The sequence below is a fragment of the Primulina tabacum genome, chromosome 2, assembly GCF_025594145.1.
Source record: "Primulina tabacum isolate GXHZ01 chromosome 2, ASM2559414v2, whole genome shotgun sequence".
NCBI classification, from domain to species: domain Eukaryota; kingdom Viridiplantae; phylum Streptophyta; class Magnoliopsida; order Lamiales; family Gesneriaceae; genus Primulina; species Primulina tabacum.
Genome location: NC_134551.1, coordinates 8,267,072 through 8,288,379, shown reverse-complemented (window position 1 = coordinate 8,288,379; position 21,308 = coordinate 8,267,072). Strand labels below are relative to the sequence as shown.

Sequence of the window (21,308 nt, the reverse complement as noted above, 5' to 3'; positions counted from 1 at the left end):
ACCCACCAAGATCTGAACAGACCCTTAACATCATAATACAGCAGCTCCTTGCACCAAAAACCAGAAAAAACGTGAGCCACACTCATAGGAACGAGACCCACATAAAAACCGAAAAGATCTTTCATGGAAATGCTTAGATCGAAACATGTTATGTATGAACACCATCATCAGTATATAACACGGGTATGATGCAGAAAAAATGGTGCAAAGCGTGCCTGATGATTGAAGACAAGAATGATGCAAATGGAGACCCGAAGGAGTTTTCTTTGCAAACCCAAGCCAACCACCGGTGCTTTCAGCTGCTGGGTGAAAAACCCGAGGGTGATGAACTCTGAAAGTGGGGTGTCGGCTGCTAAGGGATTTAGGTTTAGGTTAATGAGTAATTAGGTAGTGATTAAATAGATAAATAGTAGGTAAAGGGCTTTAAATTATCAATTAAAGGTTTAAAATGCTAATTAAGCCCAATAGGCTTAAAAATGGGCTCATTAGTTCTAAACGCACTCCCGAAAATATTTCGTGTTGAAAAGATTTTGAAAATATTAACCTGAACTATTAAGAAGTCCCCCGATTCGATAAATTTTGCGTACTGTAAAAACTAAAACACTGCGGTTAAAAATAACCAAATAAAATCCCATTTTTGAAAAATACACTTAAAAATGCTTTAAGTTAATTTATAAAAATAAATCGTATAATAAAATAATTTTCCTGAAAATTCTCCGGTCTCCGATCCTCGTTCGAGCGTGAAATGCATCTAAAAACCCTAATGCGTGAACTTTAAAAATTTCATGAATTAAATCGTATCATGTATGAATTATGCATAAAATGCATAAAAATAATTAAAAACAATTTAATAAAATGAACAAGCATTTAATGCTTTAAAACAATTTAATAACTTGCATGCATGTGGTTCACATGGACCTTCAGATTTTCGGGACGCTGCATGTATAGTTTCTCTTCTTAGTTGAATGGCTTATATGGTGAGCTTCCCCTGAATTTCTGTGATTCGCCAGTCACGAGTTTCATTAGTCTCTCTCACAATTACCTTTAAGGTAGGATTCCTAAGGTGAGAAGTGCAAAAAACTTAAGTCGTTGTCTCTTGCAGAGAACAGTTTTATAGGTGAAATTCCAGATTCTTTGTCTGAATTGACGGTGCTAACATACCTTGATCTTTCCTGTAACAATCTCACTGGTTCGATTCCACAGGATCTAGAAAATTTAATCCTGGCCCTTTTCAATGTTTCATTCAATCAGCTCTCTAGTAGAGTTCCATCGTCTTTGATTTCCGGGTTTCCTGCTTCATCCTTGCAAGGAAATCTGGATTATGTGGTCCAGGGTTGCCTAGTTTTTGTTCGGATGACAAAGGAAGGAGCAAAGGATTTGGCCTTACTAAATTGACCGTTGCCATTATTTCTATTGGTCTAGCTTTTGCACTAGTTATCTTTGGTTTGGGATTTTACCTCGTGTACCGCTCTTACATGCAGAATTTCGAATCGTGCTCTTGGAGATCGGTGTTCTTTTACCCTCTAAGAGTTACTGAGCTCGATTTGATCATGTTGATGGATAAAAAGGCAGCTAGTGGAAAAACTGGTGGGATTTTTGGAAGAGTTTATGCAGTTACTTTACCTAGTGGTGAACTCATTGCTGTTTAAAAAATACTAAAATTTTCTATTCACTCTTGGAAATCCCTGAAATCCGAGATGAAGACTTTGGCAAGGATAAGACACAAAAAACATGGTAAAAATCATGGGATTTTACCAGTCTGATTGCTCCATTCTCGTGATATATGAATATCTACCAAAAGGAAGCCTGGAGACCTCATTGGCAAACCGGACTTCAATGTTCCATGGCGCGTTCGATTGAAAATTGCTATTGGAATTGCACAAGGATTAGCCTACCCTTCATCAAGATTATGTTCCACATTTACTTCATAGGAACTTAAAGTAAAAAAATATCCTTTTGGACAACAATTTTGAACCTAAACTCACCGACTTTTCTTTAGATGGAATTGTTGGAGAAAATTCATTTCACTAACATTATCATCAGAAAGACACAGAACAGAGCAACACATGCAGCTTTGGTGTCATTTTATTAGAGCTCTTGACAGGGAGGCAAGCTAAACTAAAAGAATCAATGAACCTTTTCTTGATGTTGTAAAATGGGTGAGGAGCAAGATTAACATTACGAATGGAGCTTTAAAGGTTCTCGACTCCAAGATAACGAGTACCTCTTCCCAACTACAAATGATGGGAGCACTAGAAATCGACTTACGTTGCACTTCTGTTGTACCTGAAAAGAGGCCATCGATGTGGGAAAATTGTTATAACACTTCAATGACTTGACTCAAGAATGACTTTAAGTATCCAAGATATCGATATTTCTGGCTGTATTGAATCTGTCAATTCAGTTCCTGTATGAACTTTCAAGTGAAGAACATTGTTTCTGATTGTAACTCCATTGTTTTGAGTGCTGTCGCTTTGGGAATTCATTGTCCAGTTCGTTCTTGTAAAATATAATGCTCACATCATTTTTTGTGTTGCATTGCTGCATGGATTGTGAATTTTTCAGTCTTTATCTTGAACTTTGTTCATCGAGAGGGAAATCAGAAGATTCATGAAGAAACATTGGCTTCAGCTATCAGACGTTTTGGGAGAAAGTGAAGTTATAACCCAGCCCAGGTTAATTGTGTTAAAAAATTAATTTAAAGCATATATCATTTTCATTTGATCCCCCGCTGCTTCACAAGTCATAAGCGTAATGGAAATAGCTGATTCCATCGGTCTCAGCATAAAATGACATATATGCTCATAAATACAAACTCGAGTTCGAGACTCACTAAATTCTTGTTTCTCTTTCCCAAGTTCATAAAGTAAAAAGTCAAATGTCTAAAAAAATTAATATATATTCTTTAAAATTTGTTTAGCCAACAAATACTGGTTGAAACTAGCAAGCTCAGACGTATATAAGTAATAATCTATGGGACTGAAATGAATCTCACGCAATATGGATGAATTACATTACTCATCATATATTAACCTTTCATACAAAATGAGGCATAATATAAGCTTTCATGAATCCGTGGATAGCCACACCTCACGGAGGAGATCGTACCTAACACTTGCTCCATCACACCCCATTTCTTCTTGATTTTCGTTTTCATCACGTGGAGACGATAATAATTTGTCAATCAGGCTAGACTCCAATTCATCCAGCTCTTCATCACTGGTGTACCCCTTTCTCTGCACCGAGGACGAACTTCTTGACAATTGAGAGTTTTCACCCACCTCTGCTACTTTTTCTGCCACATCGAAAGAAGATGGTGGCACATACACAATCTGAGCAGCAGCATAAGGGAAGCTACTGGAGGAGCCTACCGATAGTCCATGTTCAATGCACTGTGAAAGAAGAAAGATTAGAGAGTGGTCAAGTCATCCCAGATAACAAGGTCATTAAAAGAACGACTCAAAACACAGTTCCAGATATAATGTCATCTCATGTTCCATGCTCTGATGTCAAGGGCATGTCTCATTCATTTAATTGTATTCGATTCAAACTCCATATCAAACAGAATTCTCTGACTAAAAAGATGCATATAAAATAGCAATCCATATCATGTAATTTATTAGTCGTGATGCCAATCCATGATCAGTTGCATTCATTCTGAGGTGATTAACAAAGTAGCTCTGAGAAATAAATCGACGCAAATGATGATCAAAGGGATTCATGGCGGTGAAAAACTATTCAACTAGACTTAATTTTAGAAATAAAACACTAGTAGTTTATTCGGATAGAGTTCTGATGGTAGTAAATTTTTAGAGATAAAAACACAGGTTTGCGTATAAAACAACTTACCTCAGCGTTTAGTGCTTCTAACACAGCACCTGGGACGGGATCAGGGCAGAACTCATCTGGAGTGAAGTTGCAGAGCACTCGCTTAACCAATGGGAGACTGATTTGTGGACACACCTATATAGAAAGATAAGCATGAAGATTTTGTGGATGCAAGAGGAATTCATATCAGAAGGATAATCTTTAAATATGGCGCACCTCCATTCTCATTGTTGGATCCATGAGCATATCTTTAGGAAGCATGAGAAGATCACTCAGGGCATTAAGAAGAGGGAAGCATTTCGTTTCACCATCATCCATGCAATAGCTGTTTCTTCCATCTGATGCAGAACTATCAGCATCCTTGCCCAGAAACTCTGTTAGCCATCTTGTCCAATTGCCAACCTAAAAAAGCCCAAGAAGGATCATTTACCATGTATGTTGTAAGCATACATGGACCTCTAAATAGTCAGGCTTCAGATGGGGTTATACAGAAACGCCACCAAGGTTTGACTAGATCATATCAAATCCAGACAGTTAAAGTAGGACACTCGTGCATTCATCTTCAAAAAACAAGTTTACGGCATAAGAGGATGAAGTAACTTTCTGTTGAACAACAGTGAAGCATCTCTACTGATTGAACGCAATGCAAGTTTATTTACAACAGGAGTGAAGTGCTTACAGTATTCTTAAGCTGCGCACCAGACCCGAAACTTAAATCTCCAGCAGGGATGGGCAAAACTTTGGAGTCCACTATTGGATCAGAAATGGGATCCGTCGGGATCTCGTGGACTGACTCACGGAGAATGGCATTAAACATTGCCACATCTAGCCTGCCAATACATTGTTCCAGTACCTAATAACAGACATGATTGGGCACCATCAATTTAGCATCCAAAAAAACCAACAGAATCAAAACATAAATAAAAGAGTTCCTGATTCAGCTAATTATCATTTATTTATTAATTTGTGTTTAAATATCCTTCTATCACCTTTCAAACAACAAACTAGAGTTCATGGGCAGAAAGATGGAAAAGGTAAATAATAGCATCGAAACTAGACACCTTCCTCGCCAAAACTGGCAAGCAACCACATTCATGTCCTCCTGCTCTGACAGGGCAAAGTCTTTTGAGAGCATCCTGAAAGGCATTTATCCAGAGGTTAATGGAAAAGTTCCCCTGTTGCTGGTCACCCAAGGCTGGACCCAGCAACCTTTCAGAAGTTTTGCTATTTGTGGAATCATCACCAGGAGATTGCATATTAGGTGTCAAAGTCTGAAGCAGAAAAAAAATAAAAAAATAATTCAGTACTCAAGGCCTTGCACATGTGTGTTGCACCAAGAATTCATCTATGTAGGCCATAAAGTAATCACCTGCCACCATATCGATTCAACTATTCGAGAAAACATCCAGGACTCAACTTTCTCCAAGGCAGCAGTTAAGGTTCTTGATTCTTGCCAATTATCAACAAATAGTAAGAGTCCTTGCTTGTTCAGTGGTCTACTCCCAGTACTGCTATTTTTTGAAGATGAAGCCTTCGCTTCACTCTTCCTTTTTTGTCCATTAGACTCCAACATTTTGGCTAGAGCATTGGAGCGACAGGAACTTCCAAATGCTATGGATATAATTTCTCTCAGAACAACAGTGTTTGACAACCAGAAAGTTAACCTAATAAGAAGCAATATGATCAATTCAGGAGCTGTAAATCTAAAGTAAATGAAAATACATGAAAACTAATACGTACCTTGAAACGTCGTTTCCACATGACTTTGCAACTAAAACAAGTCCAGATACAATGTTCCTAGCAACAGTAGCTCGCATATCTTGAGACCAGTACTTGCAAGCAAAAATATACAGTCTCGAGAGGCGCCTTACAGGTGTGTGCACTTTATGTGCAGAGCTACTATGTTCTGGTACAACAGAATAAAGACTGATTTCAAGGGCAGCAACTTCTCTCAGCTCACCTTCAAGTTTCTTAACCCGAGTTTCCATTTCTTCTATCTTTTGGTCTAACGTAGCCTTTTCCTGCACATAATTTTCCACGGTGTTGACTGATTCAACATCATTACAAGAACTATTATCACAATGGGAAGTCTCATCTCGGATATCTACCTTCTTTTCTTGTTCAATAGGTCTGTCATCAGCTCCAACTGAGGCCTCTAACAAAGGCTTCGGATGGACTTTCATATTTTTCGAATTCTCAGGTGTACTTTTGGCAGTTGATATAAAAGGTCCATTATCAGGTTTAACTCCTTTCTTTGGAGTGTCACTTGATGCTTTGCTACTTGCAGATCTCGATCTTGGTGCACGGATATTATAGCCATCAGAGGAAGCATTTTTTCCAATCTTTTTAGGCACCAAGCTAACTTTTTCTACTTTCTCCTCGTCAGCTGTTAGGGAATCTCCATGAGAAGAAACTGAATCATTGATTGTCTCAGGGTCAGATTCATCTGCAACCCCCTCCCTGGAATCATTCTCCCAATTATTAGAATTATCACTCAGTTTTTCATCACTTTCTTTCTCATCCATTTTCATCGTTTCAGTATGATGTAATTCTTCCACAGATCTGTATATTTCATCCGTATAAGCCACCACATCATTTTCATTAACTTTAGGGGGTTTGGCAACTGTGTTTGCCTCTATATTGATATCCACGGTATCTGAAAAAACTTTTGTACCAATCTCTTTCGATTTTAGGTTTTTTCCACCATTATTTTCTTGTGGCTTATGATCTCCAGCATCAGATCTGGAAGGATAGTTTCTCTCTTTGTTGTTGGGACCTCTTCGCCTTTGTGTCTCCTTCATGATCAATCCTTTTCCACCTACAACAAAATCAACCAAAGAAAAAAAGTGAGAAAGGCACAACTATGATGACACAAGTAAGAGAATCCATTTTACCAGAGTAACAGAATTTCACGAGAATAAAAAGGTCTAGCTAAAAAACACTAAATAAAAAAATGTGTTTAGAAGGAAAAAAAAGAAGCTGATAGGCTTTCATCAGAAGTATAAATGTAAATGTACAAAGCACTGCATCGCTATCGGTATCTTGAAGGGTCTAACCTTAACTACATTCTTCTTTTTCGTTTTGGAAACCTAAACCTTGTCTACATTCTGCAACAAATTATATATCGAGTAAAAGTGTATCATACATAGTAGTATAGGATTCCTTATTCACCACCAAATGAAAGGACATTCAAATTAGAGACAAATTTACAGAACAATGCAGAATTACTAGTTGTTTCTGCACAAAAAAATTAGTTAGAGATGGTCAGATTCATGATATCACTCTGCTGTTTATATTGACAATACACATAATGAACCTTTTCCTTCATTTTTATGGGGAGGGTCTGTTAAGAATGGAGAAGAGGACCCTCTCAAGAAGTCCGAAAATATTTTTGCGCACGTTTGGCACCATGTTGCCACTATATATGATCGATCATTATCTATACCCCCTCGATCTCAGAAGATGAGAATTTCATCTCCATTCATATAAAGATATTTAATGTTTTTATTCAAGCACTTAAATGATAATTATTTGAGATAATTCTACCATAATTATCACCTTTACTCATTTACCCATCCGAGTCACCCTTTGCCCCTAACCACTCTTTTCGTGGACATCGATTTTGGCATGCATATGTGCTTGATCTGAATAGAGATCAAATGAACAAAATCGATCCGTGTTAGCACCTCCAGACAGATAGACAAAGATACTAACATTTTATTATTTTTAAAGAATACATTGCATTTATGATTTCAGCCGCAATAGCAAGCTTTTCATTTCAACCAAAAAATATTATAGAGATATATATAAAATCATTACCTTCCACGATTGTTTGAAAAATGAATAACTTTAATTTGCATTCTTTCTTTCCAAGTGTTCAACTCATTTTCATCAGAACAAGGAGAAAGGTAACAACACTCAGCTGCAATTGGATTAGCAGCTCAAACTAAATTTTTGTTAAGACCTTTCAAAGCCCAAGCCGAAGTAACACGGGTGTAAAATAAATATTGGCCATACTTAACAAGAATGATGTAAAACAACCACAAGTTATCCTAAAACTTTCCAATCAATAAGCTACGCCGTCATAATCTAAGCAGTAGGCACCAAAATTAAAGAAAGAAAAACCGAAGAGAAGATCTGTTCACCTAATTTAGTTCAAATGTAGCACATCAAACTATTCACACTTCACAGATTCTAATGCACGAAAACATACCAAAGCAACAACAAATATTAACTTCCAATTTCAAAGTCCTTAAACCTTTACTAAAAGGGGTTGGCAGATGCTGCATCGCACTCATCATAGACATGTGAGGATCCTACATATATCGTTTAAAGTAATTTCCATATCTACCCCGACATCACATGTATGTTATTTTCTACTAGTGTAGGATAAACTAATGATCAAGATGCAGAGAAAATAAAAAAAAAACAGTAACGCTACAAAAGCACGCACATGATCGACCGACGGTTACTGAGCTAGAAACAGTAACTCTCAAAATATTCATCATTCAATAATATCAGAATTACGAAAACAGCTATTTAAAACAGGAGGATGTAATCCTATACAGAAACAGTGAAAACTGCGAAAATCTCGAAATCAGATTAAACAACACACTACATAGATCAAAAAAAAAATGTGAGCAGTAAAAAAATTCACCAAAGCTTTCGCCGAGCAGATCGAAGAAGCAGCTGTCTCTTGTAGCGTCATGAACCAGAGAAATCTAAGACGGGAGGAGTGAGCGTGTTTTCAAGTATAAATGGATAGGTTGAGAGGTTTGTTAGTTACTGCGAGCGGTGATGATGGAATCATGGCAAGTGCTGGTAACTGCATTTTTATTATTTTTAAGATCACTCTTTTTTAAAATTAATAAATAAAAGGGAGGTGAAACGGTGTCGTTTGGATGCATTATGAGTGTTTTTGTAAAAACTAATTATTATATTAAATTCGATATTTGTGGTTGCTTGAAGCTTTCTTCATTCTCCTCCGCCTGGATTTGAAGTTCGTGTGAAAAGGATGGTTTGATGGATGACACGGCCCTTTCAATTTTATGTATCTGTATGTTGTATCATACACGATACACGTTGTCCGTAAAAAAATAAAGAATAAAATAATAATTTTGAAATATTGAAGATATAATTGGAACGAGTAGGTCTCTTGTGAGACGGTCTCATGAATCTTTATCTGGGAGACATGTCAACCCTGTCGATATTCACAATAAAAAGTAATACTCTTAGTATAAAAAGTAATACTCTTTCATGAATGACCCAAATAAGATATCTGTCTCACACAAGTTTTTGTATTATAAAACACTCAGAAATTGTGTTACTTTTAGTTTGTTTTTATTTTAGTTTTTTTCTTTCCGAAAAATAAAATATATAAAGTTGACAGTCATGGAAATTATGGGATCACACAAAAAAAGAGCATAGTTTATTGGGTAAAAGAGTACACATTTTAGAACATATACATGCCTATCGGTACAGTTGTCTGGAAAAAAGAAATAAAGATTTAATCACACCTTCAACTTGGTCATACAAGAAGAGATTTATTTATTTAATTGTTTATTTCAAAATAGAAAGATCTGAAATAACTGCGATCCAGGTCATCATTTCGATGGATGCTCCATGTTGCCAACTAAAGTGGGTTCCATATAATTGATGTACATTTTTAGTTTTTTTTTTTTTTAAAAAAAATTAATCTAAAAAGATAATATCTATCGTATTGTTTTTTGTTTTGTTCCAAATTGAACTCCTTTGAATGTTTGAATAAGAATTTGAAGTCTACAAGCCGCGTAGCTAGTTCCCACCATCCAGTCGTGTGATATTTGCACCCATTTTTTTTTTTTTGTTCGTTTTACCTTCCGAATTTGACGATTACATCATTTTGTAACATATGAGAATGAAACACGCAATCGTTATCTTTCTGTTCTGAACGAGACCTTCACAAAATTATAAATTATAGGTATGGACTTGTCGGAAGATGCTATGTTCGGATAGCCTGTCCTCCGCATAGGCCTACTTCAAAGAATCCAATGTTGACCTTACATAATATTTTGTTTCCCTACAAACAAATTGTAAGGATATATAGCAATAAATCCAAAGATTTTCTTATCTCAGTGTCTTGCAACAATGAACACTGTACGAGCACTTGGTACTAATCTTATTCCTGATGTAACAGAAATCAAACAATAATAAAATAAAGTAAAATGCAACCCTTTCTTGACTCTGTGTACACCACAGGCACCATGTGGCCACGGGGTAACATGCTAGACACATAATCCTGGAAACCATGTACTGTTATTTTTTTCCATATAAAATAAAGTTGTAAGCCATTCATTACACATCAACACAAAAATAGGATAACAACCTATGCATAAAAATTACGTTTATTAAAAATGGTTAGTTTACAGCCTGTAATCCATGATTCAGGTGACCGTTGAATCGTGGAGTGTTTGAATCGTCAGGTCGCCGTTGAATCGGGCGGGGAAGAGAAGAGCTGGTTGATAGTTTGTGAAGGGTCCTCTTTTGGATGCGCAAAGTCGTTGGATGTTTGTGGAGGAGGTTGACAGATATTTGGTGGATATTACAAGATTTTGATAGAATTTTAATTTTGTTAAGAATATACATGTGTTATTTCGTTATATATTTGAATATCATATCATGTATTTTTTTTCTTGTCAAATCTTGAGATTTTGATGTTGATTATCGTGATTAATATATTTCATGTTTTAAGAAAAAATATATGTGTTTGTTTAGATAAAATCGATGAATATATATTGGAAGTATGTATAAGTTTATGTTGCTAATATTTCGAACTCTAGCTCGACAAATATAAGATAAAGACAAAATTTGTTTCACATGGATTAGATTTCGTGAAGATACATGCATGCTAAAGCCTATATAATGTTGTGGAAGTATCAGCTGGTTGGAGTTTCCATGACGTGAAAGAGAAAAAACATATGTTATTCATTATTTGTCAAAACAACTGCTTCAACAAAGTTGACAATATCACTACATTCATTCTGATTTTGAGAGTTTCAATTTGGAATGGTGCACGACACATTCAAAATTTTGTAATTCATTTATCGATATACGAATGTGACGTTCTCGGAAGATAGCAATTTGTAGTATCGAAGAAAGTTCGATTGAAGTAGAGTTGAAGAAGAATGATATTTATCAAATTGAAGTCCAGTTTTCATCATAAAGATATCATAAAAAGAAAAATCTTTTAGTGTATCCGAAGACTTCATTATGATAGATCAAATTACGTTATAATCTTGATAATTTTGTGTTATTTATTTTATTTTTCACTCATTTACTAAACATTGATAAATCATTTCACCCCACTAAAATATATCATCCTCATAAAATATCAAAATTCAAAATGTGTCTTATCAAACTCATATTTGAACACCGATCAATTAATTTAGACACATGGATTTATGAAAGAATAAACCTAGTTAAAAATGGCAACAAATCGCAAAATATGTACGAGTTCTAACATCTACAAGTATGACTCCTCAACACACCAAAATATTAGAAATAATAACATAAAACACACACACACACACCCCCCCCAAAAGATTTGAGAACAAAATCATGCAGAGCCTCAACATCTTTCCGGGACGAAAGTGTGAAGAATTGAATTAATCGCCAACCGGCTTCCTGAAACTCAATGTAAACTAAATCCACGCAGATCATCGTCATCACCAAACACAGCATTTATAGCAGAAAACGCGAGCCTGCAAAGTTAAAATTCGACATCATGAATCAAAAATCATAAAATATTTTAGAGCGTAAAAGCGACCCAAAAAAGTCACAACTTCCCAATGATCGATCGAGTAATGATGAAGTCCGGGAAACAAAGTGTTAAATATCATATAAGTATTTTAATTCTTAGATAGAGATTTTTTTATATTCAAAATAAGATTGTATTTAGAGTAACCGATAGCATATATATGGCTTCCACAAATCCGTTGTAACTTTTCATTTTAGACTAATTGAATGGGGAGAATATTTCTTTCGATTTTCCTTATCTCAGTAAATGACATGATATGAGATAGCAGAAAAAGCCCATGACTAAATACGGCATGGCGACTTCTTCTTCCTCAGATGTCTCATCCTCCTCACTGTCTGCGCTGACTTTAATCACCGACAACATTTCCCTCCCCACCACCAACCATAGATTAAACGGGTAAAATTACTTTCAATGGTCTCAGTCCATCATGATGCTATATGTGGCAAAGGTAAAGATGAACTCCTTTCGGGTGAATCGAAGCATCCAAATTCCTTTAATTCAAAATTCAAAGCATGGAATGCTGGAAATAAATATGGTCATGTCTTGGTCAATGTTCTAAATGGCGCCCTTGACCGCCACCACCTTTGCATCAGGTGGCCTCTTTAGGCGGCCGGCGGCCCTAAGCTATCCCACGTGCGAGGCGGTCGAACAAGAGGTCTAGGCGGCGGAGGAGTGTAAAGAGAAGACAAGAAGAAGCCACTTGAGTCAGGGTTTCGAGTTTTAGAGAAAAACGAGATTCAATATCAACTAAAAGAGAAGACAAGGAAAAGCGACCGAGGCGCGTAAAGATTAAGACAAGAAGTCATTTGAGCTAGAGTTTCGAGTTTTAAAGAAAAACGAGATATAATATCAATTATAAAGAGAAGACAAGAAGAAGCAGCCAAAGTGTTTAAAGAGAAAACAAGAAGAAGCCATTCAATTATATGATTTTGTATTTTTGGGCCAATCGCCTATTAAGAAACGGGTCATGAGTCTTCTATGATGAATTAGTACATTCAATGCTGATACGAGGTTCACAACTAATTTTTGGTTGACTCGTGTGTTTTTCAGAATTTGGTTTTGGAGATGACGATTAACGGTGCTGATCTTTGTGCAAGAATGTATCTTTTCAAGATTAGGGATCCTACGAGAAGTATGACATCGAACCCCTCCATTTCTCGACTTCATCATTCATTTTTTGTTAATAAATTTAGTGAGATTTTGCTAAGTTACATGTTAAATCAAGAACAAACAAGACTGATTTCAAACAAATATTGTGAGACAGCTGCACCAAACCAGAATCAAACACCTTGGAGCGAGATCAATTCGCTATTCGTACTGTGTGCATATTTTGACAGGGAACATATGAGTGGAAAAGAGAAATATTTCCAGTCATATGGTCATATGCACCAGAGTCAATGATCCATGAAGTTGACAAATCTTGCTGGGAAGAAAAAGCAGTAGAAAAGTAACCTTTTGGGTGGTTGTTTCAGTGCCAATAAGAGATGGATTCGGTGGGTTATGAACCTGATTGAGTAGCTTTCGAAAAATCTCCATTTGAGCCACATTAAAAGGTGGATGATCAGAGGAAGAACTCTCAGTTGCAACGGAGTTAGCATGTCTTTCTAGCAAAGGCATCCCAATCTCCCGGTTTGCCATGGATTCTCCAACAAGTTTCTAAATTATGATTAAGTTTCTTGCACTTTTCACAAGTGATGAGATATAAGGGCCGAACCATCATCAAAAGCGATTGAATGAGATGGGCCGCCCACATCAATTTGTGGCGGCTCTCTTCTTGTCGGACCTCAGAGAAGACAACCCAAAGATTTGGAAGGGGCTTTAGGCCCAAAATGCTGCCTCTCATGTCATCAAGATTATCATGGACGCATGAAAGAAATTTGAAGATTTTTTTTTCTCGACGATGTCTTTATAAGGATTGTCATCTTCTGGGCACTTCTAGTCAAAAACTTCAAACATATCCAATTGTTGCAAAAAAACGAGTGAGGCTAGTAAAATAGCTGGTAACAGTGTTATCGTCTTATCGCAGATCGTGAAGACAACTTTCAATTTCGAAGATTTCGGACGTATTTTCTCGGAAGGAGTAGGTATCCCTTGCTGTATCTCAGTTTTCCTTCGCCGAATTATAGAGTAAGAAATTTTCGCCGATTTCACTTGTCATAGAATTAATTAACCAAGACTAGTGTTGTAAATGGCAGGAGGCAGCGACGCGGTTGAATTTTTTTAAGCAATAACATTTTCATTTCAAGACTATTGGGTTGTTTTAAAGCACTTTGGCATTATCGCTTAGGCCATCCCAAGTTTTTTTACTTAGAAAAATTGTTTCCTTTCCTGTTCAACAATAAAAATTCCAAGTCTCTTCATTGTGATACCTATCAATTCTCTAAACATAAAAGAAATACATTCAAATCACAACCTTGTAAACCATCTAAACCTTTCCCATTCATTCACAATGAGGGGTCTTTCACATGTCAAAAATATCACTGGGTCTCATTGGTTTCTATTGTTTGTAGATGATAATATACGCTTCTCTTTGGTATTTCTAATGAAAGATAAGACTGAAACATCCCTAATATTTAAACAATTTAATCTAATGATTCAAACCCAATTTTCCACCGAGATTCAGGATCTCTGAACTGATCGAGCCAGAGATTATTTCAACTGTCTTAGGTGATTGCCTTCTCTCCAAAGGAATCATTCATTAGAGCTCCTACGTTGAGACACCTCAACAAAACGGTGTCTCTAAAAAGAAATAATTGTCACATATGCGAAGTGACTCGTTCTATCTTATTCATAAGTAATGCCCCACGTCATTTTTGGGGTGATGCTATCCTAACTGCAACTTACCTTTATCCATCCAATGCTCTCTCGTATCTTTAACTACAAATCTCCAATCCAAGTCATTCTCGAATTTTACCCAAATACACACCTACTCCACGACCTCCCACTTAAGATATTTGGATGTTACATCTTTATTCACATTCATTCCCAACATAGGGGCAAAATTGATCCACGGTCTATTAAATGCCTTTTTTCTGGGTTTTTCTCCAAATAAAAAAGGTCACAAGTGTTATTCCTCAACGACGAGGAAATTCTACACTTCAATGGATGTAACCTTCTTTGAAACTGATCCATTTTATCCCAAATGCTCGATTCAAGGGGAGAATATAAGTAGTGAATCTCAACATTGAGAGCCTATAGCTCCAGCCAAATCATCTCTTAAACCATCACCCGATGCTCCTACACAACCAAAATCCAACCTTGAGCCCGAACCAACCCTTCCTGATAAGTTGCCCCATGTCTATTCAAGTAGGATGCAACCTCAGTTTGAGAGCAAACAAAACCCTATGCAGGATCAGCCAAGCGATAGATCTTCCCCGCTGCCAGATTCCATGGAAAATGATCAAGGTGACACTTCTTCTAACTCATCTACAATTGAGCATAACGACCATGATGATAGGTCCGGTCCATTGCATTAAGAAAATGAGTCAGATTTTGTACCCTTTGACAATTTATCACCTGTATATCGAGCTTTTGTGTCTGTCCAATTTAGATCGGGTTCAGATTCCATCAAATATCAAAGAAGCCATCTAGGACCCAAATTGGAAAGTTACAGCTTTAAATGAAATAAGGGCACTTGAAAAGAAAAATGCTTGGCAGATCACCAAACTTCCGCCCGGTAAAAAGACAGTGAAATGCAAGTGACCTTTTCACTGTAAAATACAAGGCGGATGAGAGTATTGAACGATTGAAAGCACGGCTGGTAGCTCAAAGATATACACAAGAGTACATAATTGATTATCAAGTGACATTTGCTCATGTGGCTAGGCTCAACACTGTGCGAGTGCGATAACTGCTAATTTAGATTGGCCGCTATATCAATTTGACATCAAGAATGTGTTCGTGAATGGAAACCTTGAGGAACAAGTTTACATGGACATTCCTTCAGGTTTTGAATGAGAAACGACTGTCAACAAGGTATGCAAGCTAAGAAAAACACTTTATGGCCTTAAACAATCACCTCAAGCTTGATTTTGCAGATTCACTCATGTTCTGATGGGACCAACAATGTCAATCTGATCATACACTGTTTGTCAAGCACACAACAAATGGAAAGATCACTGTTATCATTGTATATCTTGACGATATCGTTCTCACTGGGAATTGTGAGAAATAAATTATTCATGAGAAGTCATTGCTCTCTAAACAATATGAGATAAAGAATCTGAGACACTTAAAATATTTTCTTGAAATGGAAGTAACTAGATTGTTACTTCTCCCAAATGAAATATGTTCTAGACCTCTTGAAAGAGCCAAATATGTTGGGGGTGTAAACCAGATGATACCTATGGACCCAAACATCAAGGTAGGAATGATGAAAGATAGTCTGCCAGTTGATAAAGAAAGATTTCAAAAATTGGTGGGCAAGCTAATATATTTATCTCATACGCGTCCTAATATTGGATTTGTTGCGAGTGTTATCAGTCACTTAATGAATAATCCAACTGAGGAACACATGGAAACTGTGTATCAAATTTTGAGATACCTGAAAAAGGCACCTGAGAATGGATTAATCTTTAGAAAAACCTCCACCGGGAATATCAAAGTCTACAATGCTGCTGATAGGGCTGGCTCTCCAAGTGATAGGCATTCTACCTCAGATTACTGCTCTCATTTGTGTGGGAAATATAGTAACCCGGCGAAACAAAAAAGCAGTCTGTAGTGGCATGCAGTAGTGCAGAAGCAGATTTTAGAGCTTTAGCTCATGAAATATGTGAAGGAATGTGGATTCAAAGACTACTCGATGAACTACAACTGGAAGGCTATCAGTCGGTGGAACTAATGTGTGACAACTAAAGATCAATTAGTATCAACAAAAATCCAGTTCATCATTATCGAACCAAGCACGTTGAGATAGACCGACATTTCATAAGCGAGAAGATTGAAGGGATATTGTGCATCTCAGCTACATTCCTACTCGTTTGCAATTGGTAGACATCTTAACAAAGGCACTATTTCGAGCTAATTTTGAAGAATTGATTTTAAGCTGGGCATGATAAACATATACATTCTAGTATGAGGGGAAGTGTTAAATATCGGATAAGAATTTTAATTCTTAGATAAGGATTTATCTTTCTTTTTAATTTAAAATAAGATTGTAGTTAGATTAACTGATAGGATATGACTTTTATAAACAGTCCGTAACTTTTCATTTTAGATTAATTTAATGACAAGAATATTTCTTCCAATGTTCCTTATCCCAGTAAACGACACAAAGAATTCAAGGGAAAAAATCTTGGACAAACCTGCTGATGACTATGGCAAAGAAAATAACATAGAATCCAAGCTTGAAGATCCGAATTTTCTTCTCAGAGTTGAGTACTCTAAAAACTTCGGTCACATCAATAAGATGTTGCCGTGACAGGTACCTGCTATGTTAAAACAGAAGAGTTCAGAAAGATTCACAAAACATGCCCCACAAAAATATTATGCAAGTTCATTAATCTGGTCATGTACTTTTGCTTCTTGAAGACTCTATTCAACCGAACCGATTTACATGGACTACAGTAATTTATCGTAAATTAGGAAGTTGTTGCGAGAAAGGTAGTAAAGTCATACGTAATGTGATAGAACTTACAGCTTCAGATTGTAGCAAGCAGGAGGCAGTGTGAGTAGGAACATGATCCAATGCCCTGTCAAGAGAAACAGAATGCAAAATGCTCCATGTAACATATACTCCGGAACAATCACAGAATTGATGCGAGATGATAATTCATAGGGATTCAAGTAGTCTGCCTCCAAATCCGAAAAACCTATGAACTACATAAAACCAAATAGAAAGTTTGAGATGCGCACAAGTCCAGACATGTCGTAATCACATATATACAGACAACAAAAGGGCGTTTACAAATAAGGAAATTAAAGACGATTTTACTCAGGATTGAAAGCTTAAACTATGGTTTAGACAGGAAGATAGCAATGTACTAAAGTAATGATTTCACAAGAAATCTCCGGAATGACTTGAGGATTCGTAACATAGATGCAGAAAAGCAACCAATTTAATTCATTAATAATTCTCAATCTTTCATTCAAAAACATTTTGTTTTGCAACAACCAACAATTTTTACTTTTTAGTAACAGTAATGTCTATCTCCAACTGAAACAAAAGTAAATCATAATTTGTTAGAACATAATTTCGTAATAATTGAAATGGTTACAAACATTTTGTTTATAATATGCATAAAATAAATCAGGACAAACATTCGGCTTAGACAATCAGCACAAACATTCGTCATATACAAACAAAACTGTATATTAACATCCAAGGGACTTGGATATGAAGTCATCCAGCAAGTATACTTCAATTTCATCACCAGATATTTAGTCATGCTTTCTAAGGCACAAACAATCCTCGTACAGGAAGAGCATAGACTATTTACTATCATGGACTTGTGGTCATAACATATAATGTTTAGTAAGAATAAAGCTCGGTCAATGATAACACCAATAAGCACTTATGTGCTACAAGACAAAGACGATAACAGTATCTACGCACTAGTATAGTTGCCACCACCGGCATAGTAACTTCAATTTTGTACTTCAGAATTTCAAGAAATTTAGAATCAATGATACAAGGGTTTTTTAAAAAATAATTTTTAAAATAATTTGCCAAATTATAACAAACGGAGAGGATCTACGATTATATAACAAACTGATGAATCATTACTCGGATCATATTAAATCTGAGAAATGATTAATCGGATATCCCAATTATTGTTTCACTTCTTCGTTGAACCGATCTAAGTGTAGACATGTTCAACAAAAAATAATTTTTTATTTAAAGTATGTATGTGTTGAAATCTGAGCAATAAATGCTCGGGTTTCAAAATTTTATTTTTTTGATTAAAAATTAAGATCTGTGCTCAAAAATATTTTTTAAAAATAACTGAGTTGATCCAAATAATTATAACTCGGATCCTAAATTTTTTTAAAAAAGATATAGGCTCCGAGCAATTCCATATGATGTAGATTGACTTGTAGTGTTGCACGACATTCAAATATACCACTACACCAATTCTTTATATTGATCAATCACATCTATACTTTTTTAAGTGTTTAGACCATTATTGCTCTGAATTGATCATTACATCAATGAATTTTTTTTATGGGATTATATTGACATCTATAAATATAGATGTTTCAAAGAATTGGTGCCAGAATATTTGATTGGCGTGCGACACTACAAGTCAAAGTACACGATACGTAATTGCTCGAATCAGAGGCTATATATTTTTTAAAAACGTCATTAGGATCAGAGTTAAAATTATTCGGATCAACTCAATTAATTTTTTTTATAATTTTGATTCAAACAATTATTGCTTGGATCTTTATTTTTAATAAAAAAAATTAAAATGTTGAAATCTGAGCAATTATTGCTAGGATTTCAAAACATATTTATTTTTTTTTTAAAAAAAGAACTTTTTTGTTGAACGGTTTAAGTGTAGACCGGTTCAACAAAGGAACCCAACATTTGGGAAATCCAAGGATTCATTCATTGGTTTGTTATGTAAACGTAAATCCTTTTTATTTATTATACATTGGTAAATTATTTTAAAATTTATAATATTTAATAATTAAAAAACCCACGATTTAATGACAAGTAGATTCCAAACTTCAGAAAGCACACATATAAATAGTTCAAGTTTCGTAGGTCCATTGAATTATTGAGATATCTGTTGTATCAGCTGTACGAATAAACTTTCTAATTTATCAAGATTTAATGTCTTTCAACTCCTCGACACCGATCTAAATTATTAAGCAAGGAGGTTTTAGGATTATTATCCAAATGTTTGATACACGTTGACTAAAAGAGTGAAACTTCACTCTTGACTCACAGTATCTAAAATAATTGAGGGGTCTAGGGACATAATTCCAGCATAGTGGTAGTCAAGAATCTCAGTGTTGCCAGTAACCAGGTCTTGTAATTTTAGAAGGATGGCTAAGACTTAACAAACTGATGTATAGCAAAGATTCTTAATAGACATCTTCCATTTTGGATGTAGAAATGAGCAAGAGGATCTCACCAACTTTTAATCCTTTGTATTTTTTTGCTTATTTACGTTATGATTTACTCATTCATCATCCACTTATTTGTACTCTATAAATTTTCAGTTCTAAGAAGTATATTCTGAGACTTTATTCTGCAGAGTTTATTTTGACCCATCTCAATCTAATCACTTAGCATTTCATTTTCTCTAACTAATAGGAGAATTGAGCTATTGCAGCCCAACTACATATTTGGATTTGATAAATTCAAAATTACTCTCAAATTTTATGAAGAGCAAAATGTTGTTTCAACCCTCGCCATGGAGTTTTGGTCTGAACATTGAGGCCAGCATAATTTAACAAGCAATCAAGCAAATGGTAGCCCATGATTAGAGCATTTCCCTTGTATAGCCTACACTTCTATAGTCTGCCAAATACATCTTTGTCTACCTATCCAAGGGTGCACCCATTGAATCAAAAGCGATAAAAGAAGATTAAATCTTTATAAAATTTGCACTGTAATTGCTTCTATATCCAAAGCAAAGTAGGAACTTATTCCTTTTTGGAGACTCAAAAAATTCTAACTAGTCCAATATTTTCAAACAGACAATGTCAGTGTATGGATATATAAGTTTCTTGCAAATAAGAAGCCCTAACAAAATAAAACAAGTACAGAAGCTTTAAAATAGTGAACCGGAATATCTTTTCAAAATCACAAGGAAAGGTAAAAAAACAAATCATCGTCGTAGATTAGAAAGAAATTCAAATAAGAACTCAAGCAACAGCCCTCCACAAAAACCAAAAGTTTATTGCCGTAACTAATCAAGAAACAGCTCAAGAACAAGTGGGATTCCTCTTACACGAACACAGGAGCATGCTTTATCACGTTCTCTACCAAATCAAGATTTTAATTTTCTAACCTTGAAAACAACTTGCTAGTCAAAAACATATAAGCGAAAGGGCTTCAACTATACTGCCAAGAAAAAAGCAAAAGCAACACAATACCTGGTAGAAATTTAATCCTAAGAGGACGAGATTCATGACTGCAAAAATCACCCACAGAACAATTTCCCAAACCATTGTTTTTCTTCCTGCCCCGTAAAATACTACTGAAATTTAGAGAAACTCAAAGGCAAGAATCTTTGATTGATTCTTTTACCGACCGAGGACCGTTGATCAATTGAATTCCCACGTTTCACAAAAGTGGTCTCGGTTTTTAAGAAATTTGCCATCGCAATGATTCAGTTTTTTAAGAAATTTGCCACGTTTCGCAAAAGTGGTCTCAGCTTTTCAACTTTCAAAGAACTGGATCCCGGACGGGTCTTTTCCAGCCCACACGTACCGATATTGGCCTTCAGCTCTTTAATTGGGCTTGTCAAACCAAGCCCGTAAAATTGACTTAAAGATGTGGTGATTAATGTGGCTTCGCCTACAAACTTCTCCCCCATCACATGACCATGAAGTCAAGACACAATAAACAAGACAAAAACTCACGTGAGACGGTCTCATATGTCATATTTTGTAAGACATATCTCTTATATGAGTCATTCATGAAAAAATATTATTTTTTCCTGCTAAGAGTATTACTTTTTATTGTGAATATCGGTACGGTTGATCCGTCTCACAGATAAAATTTCGTGAG

General features: G+C 35.7%; 2 protein-coding genes, 1 long non-coding RNA gene and 1 pseudogene across 6 annotated transcripts; 2 read left to right on the top strand and 2 right to left on the bottom strand.

The window, feature by feature from the left end:
• Nucleotides 1-940: 940 nt before the first annotated feature.
• LOC142537453 (probably inactive leucine-rich repeat receptor-like protein kinase At5g06940) lies at nt 941-2,660 on the top strand (annotated as a pseudogene).
• Nucleotides 2,661-2,867: 207 nt separating this feature from the next.
• LOC142529346 (uncharacterized) lies at nt 2,868-8,673 on the bottom strand. 4 transcript variants are annotated; one of them, XM_075634876.1, is made up of 9 exons: nt 7,387-7,574; nt 5,937-6,646; nt 5,569-5,849; nt 5,198-5,492; nt 4,890-5,099; nt 4,508-4,681; nt 4,045-4,230; nt 3,850-3,963; nt 2,868-3,392 (listed from the first exon to the last, which is right to left on the bottom strand). In XM_075634876.1, the coding sequence occupies exons 1-9, from the start codon at nt 7,394-7,396 to the stop codon at nt 3,066-3,068; spliced, it is 2,307 nt and encodes a 768-aa protein (XP_075490991.1). In that variant the 5' UTR covers nt 7,397-7,574; the 3' UTR covers nt 2,868-3,065. The 4 variants fall into 4 exon arrangements, with proteins under 4 accessions (XP_075490991.1, XP_075490980.1, XP_075490985.1 ...); XM_075634865.1 differs by lacking the exon at nt 7,387-7,574 and adding an exon at nt 8,486-8,673 and having other exon boundaries at nt 5,569-6,646; XM_075634870.1 differs by lacking the exon at nt 7,387-7,574 and adding an exon at nt 7,648-7,785 and having other exon boundaries at nt 5,569-6,646.
• Nucleotides 8,086-8,333, top strand: LOC142529365 (uncharacterized). Its single transcript, XR_012815888.1, has 2 exons — nt 8,086-8,196; nt 8,241-8,333. It is a non-coding gene; the product is annotated as an uncharacterized LOC142529365 (long non-coding RNA).
• Nucleotides 8,674-11,200: 2,527 nt separating the features above from the next.
• On the bottom strand, nt 11,201-20,940 carry LOC142529337 (protein cornichon homolog 1). The gene is made up of 4 exons (XM_075634855.1): nt 20,672-20,940; nt 17,259-17,440; nt 16,927-17,049; nt 11,201-11,567 (listed from the first exon to the last, which is right to left on the bottom strand). Exons 1-4 carry the CDS (start codon nt 20,744-20,746, stop codon nt 11,498-11,500), a joined length of 450 nt encoding a protein of 149 aa, XP_075490970.1. The 5' UTR covers nt 20,747-20,940; the 3' UTR covers nt 11,201-11,497.
• Between the last annotated feature and the right edge of the window lie 368 nt (nt 20,941-21,308).

Coding starts and splice junctions, on each gene's coding strand:
- LOC142529346 (XM_075634860.1), bottom strand. Junction 5,100..5,197: donor TTGAATCGATATGGTGGCAG/GTGATTACTTTA, acceptor TTTCTGCTTCAG/ACTTTGACACCTAATATGCA. Junction 4,231..4,507: donor GTGCGCAGCTTAAGAATACT/GTAAGCACTTCA, acceptor GGGCTTTTTTAG/GTTGGCAATTGGACAAGATG.
- LOC142529337 (XM_075634855.1), bottom strand. CDS start 20,746: ATGGTTTGGGAAATTGTTCTGTGGGTGATTTTTGCAGTCATGAATCTC. Junction 17,441..20,671: donor TAGGATTAAATTTCTACCAG/GTATTGTGTTGC, acceptor GGTTTTATGTAG/TTCATAGGTTTTTCGGATTT. Junction 17,050..17,258: donor GCTTGCTACAATCTGAAGCT/GTAAGTTCTATC, acceptor TTAACATAGCAG/GTACCTGTCACGGCAACATC.